At 38.2% G+C, this 18,770-nt stretch overlaps 1 protein-coding gene across 2 annotated transcripts in view; it reads right to left on the minus strand.

Annotated features, from left to right (window-relative positions):
• The window catches only part of kif26ba (kinesin family member 26Ba), a 71,925-nt gene that overhangs the window by 42,172 nt on the left and 10,983 nt on the right, over positions 1–18,770 (minus strand). For both annotated transcript variants that reach the window (XM_017418751.3, XM_017418750.3), the window contains exon 3: positions 4,279–5,001. In XM_017418751.3, the coding sequence (XP_017274240.1) occupies positions 4,279–5,001 (723 nt within the window). The remainder of the gene's footprint in view (positions 1–4,278; positions 5,002–18,770) is intronic.

Raw genomic sequence — 18,770 nt, forward strand, 5'->3', positions numbered from 1 at the left:
AGCCTCTTCTGGGGCGTGTGGGTGTGATTTAGATGCTCTGCTGTCTGACTTCAGGCAGACCATAAAAAACTATAATCAATAATCCATACATGTGACATAAATGATTCACACACAAACACAGGAACACATGAATCTCTACTGTGGCAATTCAAGCAGCTCATACGAATACACACAAACACACACACACAGAGCAGTAAGTTCCACCTTACAAATCTTTGTGTGTTTTAGGTGTTGATTTAAAAGAAGACAATTTTCTGTAGCAATTGTCCTACTTTAGTCCTAGTCACAGATTCTGTTTTTCATACAAAACTAAGATGTTCATTTGTATCTAGTTTTAAAGGGTAGATGTTTATTTTTAAATCAGTAACATATTAATCATCTTAAAGACCCTAAATATACTGTATATGATTAACTAGAATTGATTAAGAAAAAAAATTCAAGTCATCTGAAAACATGCATACTGTTATAGCAGAAAACTTAGAAAATCCGTTCAATTGTATAGACAATGGTGTAAAAAAAATTAGACCACTCCCAACTCCTTTATATTCTTTTTCCAAGTAGCCAGGCTTTCTTTTAAAGTAATCTTGATCAACAGTTATATAGATTTAGTGAAGGTTGTCAAAACATTTTATCTAGTCATCGGCAGCTTTTGTTTTTTAGTCCTTGTACGTGACCACAACAGCATATTGTGCAGTGTGTGTGTGTGTGTGTGTGTGTGTGTGTGTGTGTGTGTGTGTGTGTGTGTAAAAATGAGGAAAGTGTACAACATAAAAGCCAGGTTTAAATCTTGCCTCTAGTAAAGATAAAATCATGCAGCAAAGAGCTGACACCTGAACTGAGAAATGCACCTTCCTTCAGTTTTGTATGTATAAACTATAATCTAAGCTTCTGCTGATAGTTTGTTGGAAATCACCTCTAAAAGGGGTCAGGTATTAGATTAATTTTATGATCAACTCAGCTGCTGAGTTTCATTTTACTAGCACAGCAAAAAAAATACAAACAATCCACTGTGGCTGCAAAACAAAGCCCAAATCACCAGCCCTCCACCCCCATGCCTGACAGCTGGTATGAGGTGTTTGTGCTGTAATTGCATGTTTGTTTTTCATCAAATATGGCACGTGTGCTTCTCTGCTGTGGTCTCAACAGTTCAAAAGACAATTTGCACATTTAAACTGTGTTACCATGTTATTTTCAGAGAGAAGAGGCTTCATTTTGGCTCCCAATCCAAGAAAAGAGAGATGTGAGAAGTCTTTTTCCAATTTTGTTGTCATGAGTTTTAACATAACACACTCTGAGGCCTGTAGAAATGTCATTTTATTTATTTATTTGCTGTTTTAAGAATTGCACAGTACAACCTCAGGTTGTTTATGTTAAACATTAACATTGTGTAATATCTTACATCTTGTTGTTCATCAAATGTTGTGTTTGCTTTATTATTGAATCTGGTGAAGAGCAGATGTTTTATTTGATGACCCATATCTAAAACTTTGTAAATGAAAGAAGGAATATTCCAACCATGATTGCATTTTGGATATCTACTCTAGGTTAAAATAAAATGGAGGTCTGTTTTGTGTGAATCCATTTTTTTTTCATTTGACCCAGACCACAGAGAAAAACTGCAATAAATATGAAATGTGGAGGTTGTCGCCTCTTAGATTGCTGACACAGCAAGATATTAATATCAGATGTGGAGGCAGACAGGTGCTTCCTCTTTCAGTCTACCTCTGCATCCTCCTCTTTCCACTTCTTCTCTGCAACATCTGACTGATGACTGGTGATTTTATTTATCAGAATAACTAACTGTTAATTGTCTTTTTGAGGAGAGATTCACTCATTTTAAATAAATCCTACACATTTTGTTGCAACGTTTCAACTTGAGCCTGTCTTAAATCTCCTGCCGTCAGTCCATGTGTTTCTGATTGTCTCTTTGCTATAAAGTACGAATATGTTAGAGGAGGGTTTTCAGTCGGTTTGCCTTCGTGGTCTGCAGCTATAAGACGTTCTGAAAAGGCTCCTCAGATACTGAAACACCAAGCTGTTGCTTTGTTTGTGCTGTAGGCAAGCAGATTTTCTATTTAAAATCTGTGATGCAGTACAGCATCTCATAAATGTCCCTGTCCCATGATGAGAATGAACTGATATACATCAGTTTTTCAGAATTAAAGCTTCTTTAACATCTCTCCTGTCCCAAGCCTCTTCTTCATCTTCGTTTTTTTTTGCACATAAATCTTTTCCCCTCCTCATCTTTCCTTACAATTACCCTTTTTGCCCATCTTCCAATTTAACAGAATGATTTATTGTTGTGTTCTTCTTTTCTTGCTGAAACAACATTACTGTCAAAGTCACAATGGAGACATACAGGCTCATTTTCTAATTCCCAATGCAGGTACCAACAAATAAGATCCTATAATGACGTCATGTGGTGAGGCGCCGTCACACAACATTCAAACAGGGAACGTCAACTTCGGTGACGCTTCAGCAAAGCCTTTTTGCACACACAACATACTGTAACACACAAAAATAAGTTTTAGTACAGCCAACTAACAGAAAATTAAAAAAAAAATTTTTTTTTAAATGAAAAGGCTCCTCAATTAAATATGCTAGTGCTGCAGACAGAAACTTCCTACAAAAAGTACAAGAGAAACCACATATGATGATGAAAAAGAAAGAAAAAAATCGCATAATCTGAAATTAGAAAAATGAAAATAAAAATAAAGTACAAAATAATTCATAAGAGTAAATTAGGAAGGTTGAGATGAAGCAGTTCCAGTGACAGGTCAGAGGAATTACCACCCATAATTCTGTTTGTGTGTGGGATAAAAACCAAGGGAAATATTACAGTGGGAGGAGGAAACGGACATGAACAAGTAGAGTGAAGGAGTTCTGGGCTGTGTGACACCGAGTCCCCAGAGTTCTAATTATCACTGTATGAATTATTACATCTCTAGAAGACTTTCATGCACACTCACACATTTCTGGATCTCCCCTGGAGTCTCAGCCCTCCTACCTACAGCTCTAAACCATTCTTCACCTCAGGCAATTTCTCCCCACTGCCATCCTTCTCTCTCTCTCTCTCTCTCTCTCTTATTCCTGCTCCCTCTACTCCCAACACATTCCAAAACATTTTCTTTCTTCATATTCCTTTTTAATTACTTGCTACATGGAACTGTGACACCGTACTTTCAAGCCTTAATCCAACTGAAAGCGATATTTTGGCTCACATCTGTCGAGAGGTGTTTATTAAATTAAAAGACAATATTTTTGGTTGCAAAACAAACCCCAAAGCTCATATGTGTAGTTTAGTTTTTGCGGGTTAAATGAATGTTCCCCCATTTGAGGAGAAATGATGATTATGTGGAGAGCTCCATGACATAATTTGTCTTTGCAATGCTGGACTATATTATTATTTCTCACTTTGTCCTATTTTTATTTCTGCTCTATTTTATTTTAATGCCAATGCCTTGAGAGACATTAAACATAATGAATAGTGTAACCATGAGTCAGATTGTTCGCTGTCGGCTACAGCTCCTTTTTATTTGGGCCACTAGTAGCAGGAAAGCTCTATAAATGATGCCAGCCTGGAGAGGGTTGGAGTTTTCTAATAGGTTACAGCTCTAAAAATGTTTTGGTGTAGTCTGAGTTTTGAGCCATGGATGACATTTTTTGTCCTCGCTGCAGACCTCTTTTCAGTCGGAGAAGTTAAACACAACCCTGGCAATTTTTTACCCCCTAGATACTGTGTGTGTACGCTTTAAAGTTGTAGGCATTTTACATGGATAGAAATGTTTTGTTTCCCTTAAAAAGAGTAAAAGGCTAGAATGCTTCTTGTTTTGGTAAGATAATCATTGAAAAATTAAGAGTTAATTATAAGTTTGACATTTTTTCGATTAGGCCTGCATTTTATTTTGCATTTGTTTTTGTTTTGGTATAAAATTTTGACAGTTTAATTCATCTATAATGATTTTTTGTGTCCCATGATATGTTTTACTTTGCATAAAATGTGGAAGGCTAAAGAAAAGACACTGAACAACACTTTGGTCAGTGGACGTGCAAGAAAAATCTGAGAGCTGCTTTTCTTGTCCTGCCTGTACAAATCATCTCCAAAGGTACATTTATCTGTACATACGTAACCTGTTATCATTTGGTCATATAATTTTAGAAGAACAAAACTCGTGTTCAGTTTCCATGGCAACAGTTTCAGTGTCCTTGTATAGGAAAAGTAGCTCTGCGAGTCTGAAAGCACTAATGCACAGAAACATCCATTTGTAAGATGCTTACCTGATAAGGATACAGTGTAACCCCTCCATTAGTTCTGTTCTGGTGCTGATGGGCCTGCAGAGCAGCTGTACTGAGAACGGCTCCACTGCTGTTATTACTGCTCCCGCCATTATTACTGGGGCTGTTTACTGCCGTCACTGATTGCTGTTGGGCACCAGTTGCTTTAGCTGAACTGGGGGATCCACTCCGTTTGTCCACACCAGCTCCCAGACCCAGGGAGCTGGGCTTGGACCCCAGCCTGTGCCCTGCACCTTGAAGTTGTGGGTTTGTTGGAGCACAACTGGATGTTGGTGCTGGCGAGGGACTCCCCTGACTGGGGTTGGGTCCATGGCTTGGGCTTGGCGTCGGGGTCTGGCTTGGACTTGGAGATGGTGATTGGGTGGATGACAGAGAAGGCAGTGAAGCAGCAGCAGCAGAGGAGGAGGAGGAGGAAGGAAGAAACTGAGCTGGCCATTCCCGTGACGCTGGACCTCCTGGTGCTCCAGATGCTCCTGTTTGTCCTGGAAGTCCATGAGAACCATATCGTCCAATCAGCGCTGGAGGGGAGGAGGTGGGAGACAAATCCCATTGGTCCAGAGTGAGAACCATGCGCACAGCTTCCTGTTTGAGTTGAGTGAGGTGAGTGGCGCAGACATCACAGCGGCTGTCACGCTCGTTCCACGCCCGTCGAGAACTGTTGGGCACCTGGAGCTTATCATGGAGGAGAAGTGAGAATGAGGGGTCCTGAGAGAAGAGACCAAAAACAAAACAAAACTATGAATTAGACTGGAGTCTGGAGAAATAACTCTACTCATAACAGCTTATCACACAATGAAGAAGAGCTGAGGAATAAATAAGAAACAATATCATTTCTGATTATTAACATGAAACAAACATCAAGAAATATTTTTATTTTGCTTGAGGTAAGATGTAAAGCTGGAATTTGTATTAAATTTTGTTACATTATTACGTCTGTTGAATGAATGATGAGACTTTGCACTTTTGAATCACTCATAAAACTTTGTCTCTGAGTAAAAACTAATATTAAAAAGCAACCAGTTACACAATATTAACTGCTTTTCAGTTCGTTTCGCTCAAACCATAAATAATTTATAACCAACATTTAAAAATAAGAGCAAATAAGTAACTGTCAGACAGTATCTGGTTGCAAAGTTCCTAGATTTTTTTTTTCAAAGCCAGTAAACAATTTATTAAAAAGGTAAACGCTCAGTAAAAGTGGTGCAAACCATTTTTTACATTCATGTCCCAAAAGAAGTTCAACTTGATGATAAATATTAATAAAATAAAAAAAATAGACTACACTTATGTTGCAATCACATATTATAATGGCATTTATAATAATTTTAGCTGAAAAACAACATTTTAAACTGTTTCACCATCTTCCACTGCTTCTCTTCAGTAAAATCCCATCCATTTATTCATGCTGTGGTAAAAATCGGAAAGTGTGCAAATACAAAGACAAGCCTTTAAACAAAGTAACACAAAAACATCACTTTGGTTTTATTAAAGAAACACTGTACAAACCAAGACAGAGTCGCTCAAATATAAAGGATGAAGGATTCAGAGGATAACTGTTCGTGATTTCCCATCACTGTCAGTATCAGTGCCGGCATGCATGTAGAGGTGTGTGTTGTGAGGTTGAGTGTGTTTTTAAAGATTAACAACCCTGAGGAGACCCTAACCCTAGCCCTGGGCCAAAAGCCTCTAACCCCTTCAACCCTTTTATGCCCATCTGTAATCTACCTTTTTCCCCCCACACAAAGATTTGTTTCTTAAAAGTAAGTGAGAAAGTAACTCAGTCCTTCTGCTTCTTTTCCCAGTAAAAAGTCTACATTTTCAATGTTTTAAATAACCCCTAAAAAACTGCAAATGGACAAAACTGTCATTTGAACAGCTGCTTCTCCAGCTCAGATTTTTCTTGAGTTTATCAGTGCATCACATTAGAGGAAAATCATCGCATGGAGAGTAGAATTGTAGTGATGGATTGGCTTTGTTTGTTCACAGACGTCTAATCAATCCATCAGTCGTGAATGCTCAGGATTTGTGTGGACGGATGTACGTGTCTCCAGTCATTAAGTATGGGGTGGACGTCTCCTCGAAGATCTAAACAATCAGGCTCAAAGATAAAGAGGCAGATGACTGACAGAAAAACAAGCATCAAAACTGATACACCAACTTTCAGCTTATCTGCAGTTATTTTTTGCAATCAGGATTTTCTACAAGCCATTGGGTTTGAGAGTTTGTCATGAGTTTGTGAGTTTGTGGCAATAATTGGTTTTGGTATCAGACTGACAAAACAGCTTTTGCACAATTTAAAAAGCTCTTCCAGTCAGTGGATAATTAAGCTTCTGTCACTAAGAAACCTGTTTTCTTCACTCAATCAATACACCCTCTGTGTGTGTGTGTGTGTGTACGTTATGTGGATACAAAGCAACACTTCATCTAACAGTAAAACGTTCCTTCTTGATCTGAGAGCAGCCTACTTGGCTACATAAACAAACCACAAGACCACCACATGTGTACTCACATGTAGATGGTGTGTGTCTGTTTTAGGTGTGTGTGTGTGTGTGTGTGTGTGTGTGTGTGTGTGTGTCGAGTGGGTGGGTAGGTGGGCGGTGTTTAGAGATAAAGAGTACCTTGTAATTTGTGCAAACCAGTTGGATTCAGTATGGCAGACTGCCTCAAAGAAGGCTGAGGTGAACCGTGACATTAAATGCAGCAAACAATTGTTTGTCACTGTATGTGCAAAAGTTTTCATACAAGCTCCTGATTTCATTAGCATCACAAAAAGAGCAGCAGCAGTAAAAGCCACACATTCTTACTTCTATTACGGTGTCACGAATTGATGCTTATTCACGTTCATACTACTTCATATTTAAAGTATTCAATTTCCCTGGAGTGTAACCAACATCCCAGTGGCCAGCATCTTGTATTTTGCAGGTTAAGAATGTGATCAAACCAGCAAAGTCTGCAATGTCCGAGGTTTTCATGAGTTAAAAAAAGAGGTCTCACACAACACACATAAATTTACATACAGTCATAAATTTTTCATTAATACATTTTACTTTCAGCTGTCGTTTGTTTTCATTTATGTAATTAAAGCCTTCTACCAAAATAGAATATGCTGTACATTGAAAGGGTACACTTGTGTTAAAATGTGCTGTCGAATAGCTTTGACCAAGTGTTTGTATTTTATTAGCTCAGAATACAAATGTCTACATTAAATGAATAAAACAAACAAAGCAGCATGTATTGATTACATTCAGAGTAAATGGATATGAATATTTAATAGGGGAAGAGTGTATCTTGGCTGCATGTTCTGAATATAAAACTGAAGCAGTCACATTTGTTGAACATCCATTCTCTCTTGACTTCCTTTGACCCTTCTGTTACACACACATGCACACACTCACACCCCCCACACTCACACACACACACACCTCCACGCAGACACACACACAGCAATAAGGCTGCTAAAGCTGCGATAAAGTGGACACGGTGTTTGGTCCTTGAGATGAGAGTCTTGTTTCAAATTAGCTGAGATTTGAAAAAGAGCCAAGCTGACTAACTAGAAGAAAAAAAAGAGAAAAATGAGTGCTGTGATTTTAATAATGAAGTCGTCTGGAAAATAAAGTCAGGTTTTGTAACCAGAAAGGCTTTTTACACATTTTGAATAAATATAATTGGGTTGTCATTTTGCCAAATGAGTGGGAATTTTAGAATAAACTCCCGCTCAATATAAATATAAAGAGTGTGAATGTGAAAAACCAACACAACTGGGAGTAGTTAGGCACATAAGATGCGAATTTTATAACATTATCAGATAAAAAAAGATTTATTTGTTTAGCTTTATTACACAGTTTAATAAGGATATGGTTATGTAGTAATGTTTTTCTGTGAGCTGCCATATCTGCTGCTGCCTCTTGTCCTCTCCTTTCATCACATCTATTCATCTCTTCAGGCTTCACCTTAGAGTTCATCAGTATTCTGTGAGTGACTCAATCAGTCTTAGCAGCACTGCAGACAGTGTGTGTGTGTGTGTGTGTGTGTGTGTGTGTGTGTGTGTGTGTGTGTGTGTGTGTGTGTGTGTGTGTGTGTGTGTGTGATTCATTTCCTCCTGCAGGGGTAAACACATCCTCAGCTTTCCACAGCAAAGATGGAGTGACAGACAGAAAAAGCAGAGAGATGGAGACGGCTTCCGAGTCAACCGGACAGTGACCTAACTGACTCTTAATGTGTGTGTTTTGTGTGTATGTGTGTGAGCGCAGGCTGCTGTTACTGAGATCTGATGAGAAAAGACAGCTCCCCACTATTTGGCCCTCACTTTGTGTAAAGTACAGGAAGGACTCAGACAACGTATACACGTGTGAACACACACTCCCTATACAGGAAAATATTCACTCACCCCACCGCAGACTGAATGTAAAACATCTCGTTCCACCTCTGTTATCACGCTTTTAACTTTATCTTTATGAGTTTCCAAACTTAGCTGCATTTCTTGAAACTGAGGAAATGGATGAGAATAGCGGATAAGAAAGAAGAAGTGTCTGTGTGTGTAATAAGTTCCAGATGAGTGACAAAGGAAGGTAAGCCTTCCCCCCCACCACATCCTTCTGCTCCTAGTCTGCGATTTAGACATGCACAGGCATTTCTCAGCAGGTCTGGGATCAGTGAATTCATGCAGAAGTGCTACAGATGGCCTCCTGCACCTGCTCTGACCACACACACTTACAGAGAATATAACAAGCAAACCCTAAGAAAAGACACCCACATCAAATTTCGACAGTAAAAGTGATCTATGATCTCAGACACACTGTTCTCATGATGGGGAATGACAACATGATCTGTGATGGTATGTGTGAGAGTGATTGAGTCTGGTCTCTCAGACGGAGCAAGGTCAATCGCACAGATCAAATACACCAATGGGCACACATATATAAGGATAATGTTATTCTCGCTGAGGTGAAGCACAAGTCTCATCTCACATAAAACCCACATGTCTGAGATCTGCTTCTTGTGCTGCTGATATGTTCAATTTTTCAAGCAAACAGGTAAAAAATGCAAGGAAATTTATCTCAGATAAATTACAGATATCATGGCTACTGCCAGGTTTTGTTTTCGGGGTGTGTTTCTTTTTGTATTTTATGTCTTGTTTTCTGGTTTCTTTTGGTTTATTGTCATTGTTGTTTTCCTGTTTGTTGCCTGTTTATGTCATCATTCACTTGTCCTCAGTCAGCACTTGTCTTCCTGCCACGCCCATCCTCACCTGTTCCTAATTATAGTCTCTCACCTGTGCCCACTTCCCCTAATTACCCTCAGCTTTAAAACCTGGTCACTTTCTCCGCTTCCTTGCTCGTTCGTTGTCTCTAGTCTCCCATTGTTCTCGTTCCTTGTACTGTCTCTCCTCGCTTTTTTGTATTGCTTTGGATTTTTGTTACGTTTAGTTTTGCTGCCTCGTCAGCTTTTTGTTTTCGTTTCTTTAATTTTTTTTTTAAATAAATTTTCGTGTTTATAATGAGTCTGCGCTCTGGATTAGTGTCATTCTCCACCGTTCGTGACAGCTACGGACAAGTAAGTACAACGGAGGATGCTCCTTTATAAATATTCTTAGATTTTACTCTAACATAGTCTAAAAACATGTTCTAATTGTCTCTCAAAAAATAAAAATCTGTATAAATTAGAAAAAGCCAAACATTGCTTAAAAGTATGTTGCTGCTACAATTAGTGAGGTGGAGCTGACAGAACTGATATTTGACAGAAATGACATAAAATTAATCTCCAAATAAATAAAAATGACCAATACATAGTCTGATAAACATTTCTTTTCATTTCTAAATGAGCTGCAGAGATGTTTTGCTCTTTAGGATGCACATGTATTGAAAATGTAATACCATACATATACATACAGGAAAATTACTCATGTGCAGACGTTTTTAGATAAGATCATTTCTACATTAAACCCAGGTTTGACCAATCAGTACAAAAATGTGTCTCTCATATTAGGCAGAACGTAACGTCAACATTGACAGTAAACCTGTTTTAAAAGTAAGGTGTTGTGGTTTAAAATCCAATATAAGTCAGACAATTTCTTTTTTATTTCATCAGTAAAATTATTCAGTGAACAAAGGAAAAGTTAAAAATGAACAATTTGTATTTTGTCATATAATACAATTATTAAACCAAAATCAATTTTTCCATTGTCCAGATAAATATTAGTCAGGTGTTTTTTTTAACAGTATTTCTACACATATTGGTTGTGTTGTGTTTATGCCTGAGGTTTATTGGGTTAGGATGTCAGAGATGTTTAGTGTGCATAGAAAAGAAAACCTATGACTAGTATGCACAACAATATATGATATTAAAATTAAACTTGCGTTCAAAGGAAAAATTAAACCATTGTGTTTGAACATGTTAAAATAGAAGGATGCCGGTCAGAGAGAAAGGGGCGATAAGACATTTATGTAAACACGCTCTGAATTGATCATGAACAATACAATATCATGTTGCTTGGCCAGTTTTAACTAGTATTTGCACATTTACGGGGAAAACAATAAACTACCTGAGTGTGTGTAAAATCCAGCCAAGAGGAAGGTTAGTGGTCGGGCTGAAATAATAAAGCAGAACGTCTTCTTTGATAGCATTTTAGAGAGAGTCCAGACAGTTTTCTTATTCTTTGCTTCTCTTCAGTGATGAATAGCTTAAAGGACCATGTATGCTTCCTATTTCTGCCTCTTTTTTTTTACCTGTTCCCTCTGCTTTCTGTCTTTCTGTCTTCTTTAATCACATTTTTAATTGGCCATTCCCTCAAATGATCCAGTATTCGGTGCAGGAGTTTAATTGGTTTGGACATAACTGCAACCTATTTATGCACACACACTCACACATTTGCACAAATGCACAAAGTCAATTATGCATGCACACACATCTGCACACACGTCCACACACACTTCCTGTAAAGTCAACGCGCTCTGTTAATGACAAATAAAAATGCATTAGAGTGTGTGCGTTGCCTTAGCGATGCAGAAATAAATCAACATGAAAAAACTCACTTGAAAGACTGTGAAAATTACACGATTTATTCTGTATCAGAAGAGACTGCAGATGTAGCTTTGTGCGCATATTAGCCTGAGGAGATCACCTTTCACCCGCACCAGCTCCCCCTAACCTAAACTAATCTCTTCATAAGCAGCTTTATCACCCTTTTTTCTCTCTCCGAATGCACAAATCAGTTTTCTTTTTTGGTCAAGTTGGCTCAAAAAAGGAACTTTCATAAAAACATTAGTGATGAAACTGATAAAACACGCAAAAAAGAAAGCTTTACATAAAAATGATCAGCATGAAATTCATTTATGTAAATATCTGTATTTTAGAATCCAGTCCATATTAGTACATTAAAAAAAGATGTCTTCTTTTATTATTATTTTTTTAATTTTATGTCCAATAGAAATCAGGGCTGCCTATGGCAAATATAGATCTAAATATATACAACATAAACAAAAGTTTTGAACTACAGTTTGCTGCATGTTCATTTCTCTACAAGTTCCTCGGCTGAGTATGCACAGGCATGATTGAAAGCAGAATAATAAGTGGCAAATATGGGCTGATTAATTATTTGACAATAATTGTTGTACTGCTAATTTAAGTCAGCCCAATCAAACTGTCCTTTCTGGTTCACACTATGAGCAGCAGTCTGACAGCAGGGAGGCAGCTCGTTTGGTCGCTTCATGCCTCCATGTGTTATTCATCATACAGATGTTAGTCCTCTTTGAAATCTTGTTTTTAAAAAGGTTATAGAAAGCATCCCCCTTAAGGTAGACCAAGTTGATGACCCTAAAAAGCTTATGAAGCTGTTATTTGAGACTGACAACCAATAATTAATCTCCAACCTTCAAATTATAATAAATTAGCTCACAGGTTAGGTGCTCATGGGTCCTTCTGCTCACCAGTTATTAGATTTCTTTACTGCACACATATTACAAGCATTATCTGACCTGTGTGTATGTGGGTGTTGGGATACTTTTACCCTAATCAAAAAGGTCACAAAACAATGTCAACAGCTTTTTAAAGACACAAATCAAACCACACAGGAACCCTCTCAGCCGCTCTATCCATTTTTAAATTTGTGCATCTTCCTGGCTGCCTGTATGCAAGTACTATTCATAAACTGTGTGTGATAAATAGTGCTTTCCTGTTGGCCGCCTGAATTAAGAACCTTCTCCCAGCGGGTACATAGTTAAGTCCACAGGCGAGACCCCTACGTTAGTGTAAATGAGCATGCTGGCTGGAAGAATGCCTGGTTTTTATTAGCCACCTACATCTATTTCAGCTTCCAGTGCTATAAATGAAATAGTTGTTTAAATTACTGCTCATTTTTTATGCGAAGTTACTTGCTGGTGTTTAAATTAGCTGGATATCAATGGTGGTGCCTGAGTGAAATGAACCCATATAAACTGAAGTGCTTGTTCTTTAAATGACTTTGTCCTCTGCAAAAGAGACGTACTGTAGATGAGGCTGTCACTACAAAATATCAGCTACACGTGAAAGTAGATTTAGGTTGTAAACTAGCTGCCAGTTATAGCTTGTTGTTTCCATCCGAATATAGATGAGAAACGTTGCTTATTTAAGGGACAGTGTAGCAGAAACAAAACATGTAAAAGATGTCAAAGACACACAGATTTGAAGGTAATTACTGAGCATAATACGCTGCAGCCAGTTACAACAATCCTCCCATGGCATAAACAAAAGATATTTGACTATAATAAGTAAATTTTATAGTTTCTTTAATTTGTTAGCATTCTGGATCAATGCAAGGTAAAATAAATAAATAAACAATGTTCATTGCTATCAGTGTTTGAGATTAAAATAGCAGACTGTCACTTGGAAACCATCCAGTTTTATTTGTGTGTCCACATTGGAATCATAAGGCTCCAACTGAACTGTTATAAAGTTGTTTTAACGTAATAAATGAGCTCACAATGAAACTCTGTTGCCAGAGCTGGTTGACGTTAAAACCTAACAGTTCATGAGCTTTGTCAGCACAAAGAAAATCTGCCTTTGCTGATCTGGAGAGTCATTATTCTATCTCTATTCTTTTCAGGGATGGGGTAACACCTCCTCTGGGACTTGTTGTAAAAAGGTGGTTCACAAAATTAAAGTGATTCTCACAACATACGACTCATCTTTTCTTCATCTTCACCTGCTTTCTTATCTATCCTTCACAATCTTCCACAAGTTTTCCCCTCTCTCAGTCTCTTTTCTGTCCCCTCTCCTCCGACTCTCTCCCTCTTTCTCACTCTGACTATGATAAATTGCTTGTTGTGGCGGGTAATCCATCTTTCTGTATCCCATCACACTCCGCCTCTTTTCCTACTTATTCCCTTCCATCCATTCTTCCCTGTGATATCCTTCCGCTCCAAAGTTAGTGAGACTCACCGGGGAGCAGCTGACGGTAACCGCCTGCCTGACAACACCTGGTTATATACATGTGAACACACAAGTGGAGCGTGTAAACAGAAATATGTGCTCTCTCTCTCTCACACACACACGCACACTGAAGGAAACCTACAAAGTCAAAGTGTCTGTGTAGGTCACAGTCTCATAACATTACATGAAGTATATGAAGTTGTCAACAATGAATGACCACAAAAAATAAATAAAAATCTACATATCTGACATCTAAATGTATGAATTTGCATCTTCCAACTCCCATCACTGCATGGGTTCAAGTTGTTATTGACATATATCCTGATGGCTGGGAGGTTGAGATCTGCACAGCTTCTCCATTTTCCTCCATTTTACCCCAATATTTTTTTGTTTCCCTCAACAAAATTGATATGCAAAAAAAGCAGGAAAAGGCCAAAAGTGACCGATGACATGAATACCAGTCAACAGCCAAGCTAGCAGCTGTATATTTGTTATTAGGTGCATTGGTGTTTCAAGCTAAAAGCTGTTAAAACACTTACAGGCTCATTTATATCAGGTGACAAATTAAAGGATTAATTAGGTTTTTATCCGGAGGAAGGCTTTTTGCTGGTCTGCTTTTGGTCCACTTGTTCCATCAGAATGAAGTGTGACAGTGAGTCAATACAGACTGAAAGATCTCACGTTTATCCTGTAATGAAACATTTACATCATAAGAAGATTCAAACTTCCTAAGTGAACAAACACTAAACAGTTTAATGAGTTTGAAAATGAAGAAAATCTTGTTATGACCTTTAAGCACGTTAGTTATTCAGTAAAGATCCTATGATCTGTGGTAATAATATACTTTGGGTGACTCTACCTTGTCGTCTCCTATTGCTCTGTGAACTTAATGTTGTAGTATTTCTCTGTAGCCAGTTTTTAAAAAAAGCCCAAAGCGGCCATGTTTAGAGAAGAGGGTGAAGCTGGAGAGTGATGAATACTACTTGACTGAACAGAACATGCACCTTTCTATTAAGTATTTAGTAATTTCACAAATGACCACAAGGTTTTTGACTTATATATAATTTAATGACTTAGAAATTCAGAAAAACGTTTTAGCTTCTTAGAGGTACTGCACTGTTTTGTTGGCTTTGTTTCAGTTTTTAAAAACATGTTATTCTATGCTTTTAATTTGAAAAATAACCAATACAATAACACATTTTAGGCAACCTGCACTGCATGTCGCTTCATTTAAAATGATCTTTTGTTTAAATCCAAACATAAAAACTATACGTATGAACATTTTTTCTGCAAGTTATTAACATAAAGCAATTATACTTCCCACCAAAGTTATTTTAAAACAAACCATTCTGCTGTAAATTCTTAGATTAAAGATGTCTTTAAGTTGTTTCCATACTGAAACACAAACTTTAAAGTTACTCACAGTGGACGCCGATCACCCTGCCTACTTCCAAAACTAAAACAAGTTTTAAACCATCCAGTATCCAAAAAAAAAGTCAAGTAAACATGCTTTAATTTTTCCAGGTTTCATAAAAACACAGTGGAGCTCATTCAGAGCTGGGAGCTCCATAAAGGAAGGCACAGAGCTTCAGTGTTGGTCAATGAGGTTCTCCAGGGGAGCCACTGAGGTTAAAGAGTCTTACTCAAGAGTACAGTTGTTACTGAGAGTGGGAAGAGTTCATCCATGTCTCATACAGACATCAAACCTGCCATCCATACACAAGGCTGCATTATATCAGCTGCCCGACTGCTGCTGCTCAAGAAGACGACATCAGTCACATGAAGCGTATGCATTGTGAAATGTAAAATAGGACACTGAGCAGGACTGAATCTACCTTTAAAAATATTCAAATATATACAACTACAAACTGAAGCGGGAAACTTCACCTACTCTCCAGCAAGGTATGTAGCACAGCATACAGTCGATATGAGCAAACAGTAAACAACAACAACCATTTTAAACCGTCTAAATTGTGCCCCTCAGGCTCCATCTGCTCGAGGTAATTGGAAAGTTTAACGGCTAGAGGCTATTCTCTGAGTCTGATTGAGGCACACAGAGGGAACAAACAGCCAATTTAGTTCAGTCTCTGTCTCTCTCTCTCACACACACACGGTTTCCCCCTCTCTCCACCTTTGTGCAGCCTATATGAATTATTGCCTCTCCCTTCCTTTAAACCCCCATTTTGAGAAGATCTTTTTCCTTCTTTCTCTTTGCTTTTTCTTCATCCTTTTTTTTAAAAATCTTCCACCCACTTCATTTTTTTATAAGCTGGACAAGAGTGGAAAGGACACTGCTGGGAAGAGATGGATGATGAGTATTAGAATAAGTGGATGGTGCTTATGTCTTCTCAGTGTGGGGTGGAGGAGAGACAAATTGAAGAAAGGAAAAAAAACTGTCTGGCAATGGACAAATCATCTACTTTAAGAATTGTTTTAAGAACCAGCAGGATTGTGCTGAAGCCATTAAAGCAATAAAAGCCGTTTAATAAATACTGCCATAACCTGAAATACAACTACTGAGCTGAAATCTGACCTGGAGCTAGATTTGTAATGTCTGCTTAAATGTCATCCTTGTTCTCATTTCACCTCCTGCCCTTTACAGTGTTCTGACACAAAAGACTCACAGACCTTTTTGAAACACACAAACACACAGTCCTGTTCTTATCCTATCTTTAGCATTAGTCTGTTAACCAACATAGTTAAGACTGGAATGTTCACACACACACACACACTAAATTTGCAGGGCAGCGGAGCAATGTATGGAACGGGAATGCCATTACAGTACTTGTAAAACATGAACCACTGACACAGCAGTGCCCTGGCCGTAGTTTTGACCCTAAAAGGAAAGCACACACACACACTCTCTCACACACAAGGCCACCTTGTGTCTGCCTCTGTGCATGAAACTGTGCCACCTTTTCCCACACAATCTCTTCATCTCTTTCATCGTTGTTGCTCACTTCTGTCGTTTTGGTTTCCACTTTCAAAACCGATTCAGAAACTTTGAAACCTCTTTGTGACGTCAAAGTTCACCAGTCTAAAACAAAATGTAATATTTTTAGATGGGACACAGATGATATTTTTTTGTACTTTTACTTCATATTTGTCAGACCCAGAAACGTCAACGTGTCACCTCAAACAGCTCCACGGGCGCAGCAGTCAGATAGTGAGCTCATATTCTGTAAATAAACCTGCTAACCCTCACAAACACTGCATTGCAGCAGACCCACACAAACCTGCATATAGAGTTACACTCAATATTTATTTATAATAATCGTATCATGGATATGAATGTCATAGTAAAATTGGGGTTTTAGTTTCTTTGGATTGTTTTACATTGAGGAGCAGAAGATTTACTAAACGGAAAACAACAATGGTGCAGGATACAGCAGCTCGAAGTTGTTGTTTTTTTGGTCAAATGAAACAATAGTATACTGGCTCAGAAATAAAAAATACAGCACATTTTAATCAATAGTCCTAACAAACACCAACCAGACTCTTCTGTCTGATTTCTGATTAGATACTTGACCACTGTTCCTGCCACAAATTGTAGAGCTCAGTGAGTTTGTTAGACGCCTGGAAGAAATCACACTTTTTAGTCTGCAAAGTTTTTATAGAGTGAGCCACGGACTTTAGAAAAAGACACTAAATGCTTAATGCTGGCCAGCTGTGATGTGTGTATGGGGTCACTATTCGGTCAAAACACCAAAGTGAATTAAGATTTTTTTGTCTTTGTTACTAATCATAGAAGAAATCCTGGGGTTCATTCTTTTCTTGCAGGTAACCAGTTTCAGTAAAAGTTAAACAGTCGGACGCTGCCACCATCATGACTAACAGTTTGTTCATGGCATCACATTTACCCCTTAAATCAAATTTATATATTTTGTTTTAGACAACAGCTTCTTAATCCATCTTGGTCTAAAACCCAGTTGCCTGTAGACGTAACAGTCCTGTACAATGCAACCCTGTCCACTGTGGTTCCTTCAGATTATTTCCTTCTCATCTTAAAGTAATACATTTAGTCTTCTTTCAGAGTTTATATTTCAGAGCACCTCCAGTATCTCATATTTACTTTTAAACAGTTTGCAATGTTTCTCTTAATACCTCTGTTTGTTTAAAGACATTCCTAAATGTACAATCATTCTCCCCAGATCTGCACTGCTTTCCAGACTTCCTGCATGTTGTTCAGTGCTGTCAAAACTTTTTATGTTTGCACAAAGAAGCTACAGGCTGCTGTCAGACCTCATCAGTAGCAGCAAAGTTAAAAGACTTTTGGAGATATATAAACACAGCTAACCCCATACACTAAAGTACATGCACTCACTGTTTTGGTTCTCCGTGTAAAGCTTGTATTCAGTTTCAATTTCAGAAACCCCTCAGAATTTAAGTTTTTATGTGTCACAATAAGAAATTAAAGTAAACCCTACACCTGTCTAACATTCATTTCCAGGTACTAAAATGTTTTCGCCATCATATTTTCAATCACAGTGAAGACATCTACCAGATAACCATAGATATGAGTTGAAGATTATAAACAAACTTTTCCTTGAAAAGAAAAAAGAAAAAGCCCCTCCCAAACAACGTGACTAAAATAGCTTTCACTAAAATAAAGCTCAGACACACACATATCCTGTAACTGACACCTCAGGCTGTCATAAGATTTTCTGAGAGGGAGATACTGAAGATAGATGTGCAATGTGTGACTATGTGATAGCCTGTGACGATCCGTGAGTGTGTGTGTTCATGCTACTGTATGATATATTAGCTCATGACAGCAGGCTGACTAATGTTAGAAGTGTGATTAGCAGGTCTTCAAATAAAGCGTTCAGTGAGCGAGGCTTCACGGTGTCGCGGAGAGCTGGAGCTGGCACCTGCTGCTGCTGCAACACTTTTACGTTCCCTCTTGGCTCCGGATGATGGAGCAAACTTTTAAAAGTACGAGGTAAAACACAGCATCTGAGCAGAGACAATATCGCTTGCATCCCTCCCATAAAGAAGGACCTATTAGGGCTGAAGGATGCTCACATGATTTAAACATAGCTCAAAATAGACCAATTCCATAGTCATAC

This window comes from Kryptolebias marmoratus, linkage group LG15 (assembly GCF_001649575.2).
Source record: "Kryptolebias marmoratus isolate JLee-2015 linkage group LG15, ASM164957v2, whole genome shotgun sequence".
Lineage (NCBI taxonomy): Eukaryota > Metazoa > Chordata > Actinopteri > Cyprinodontiformes > Rivulidae > Kryptolebias > Kryptolebias marmoratus.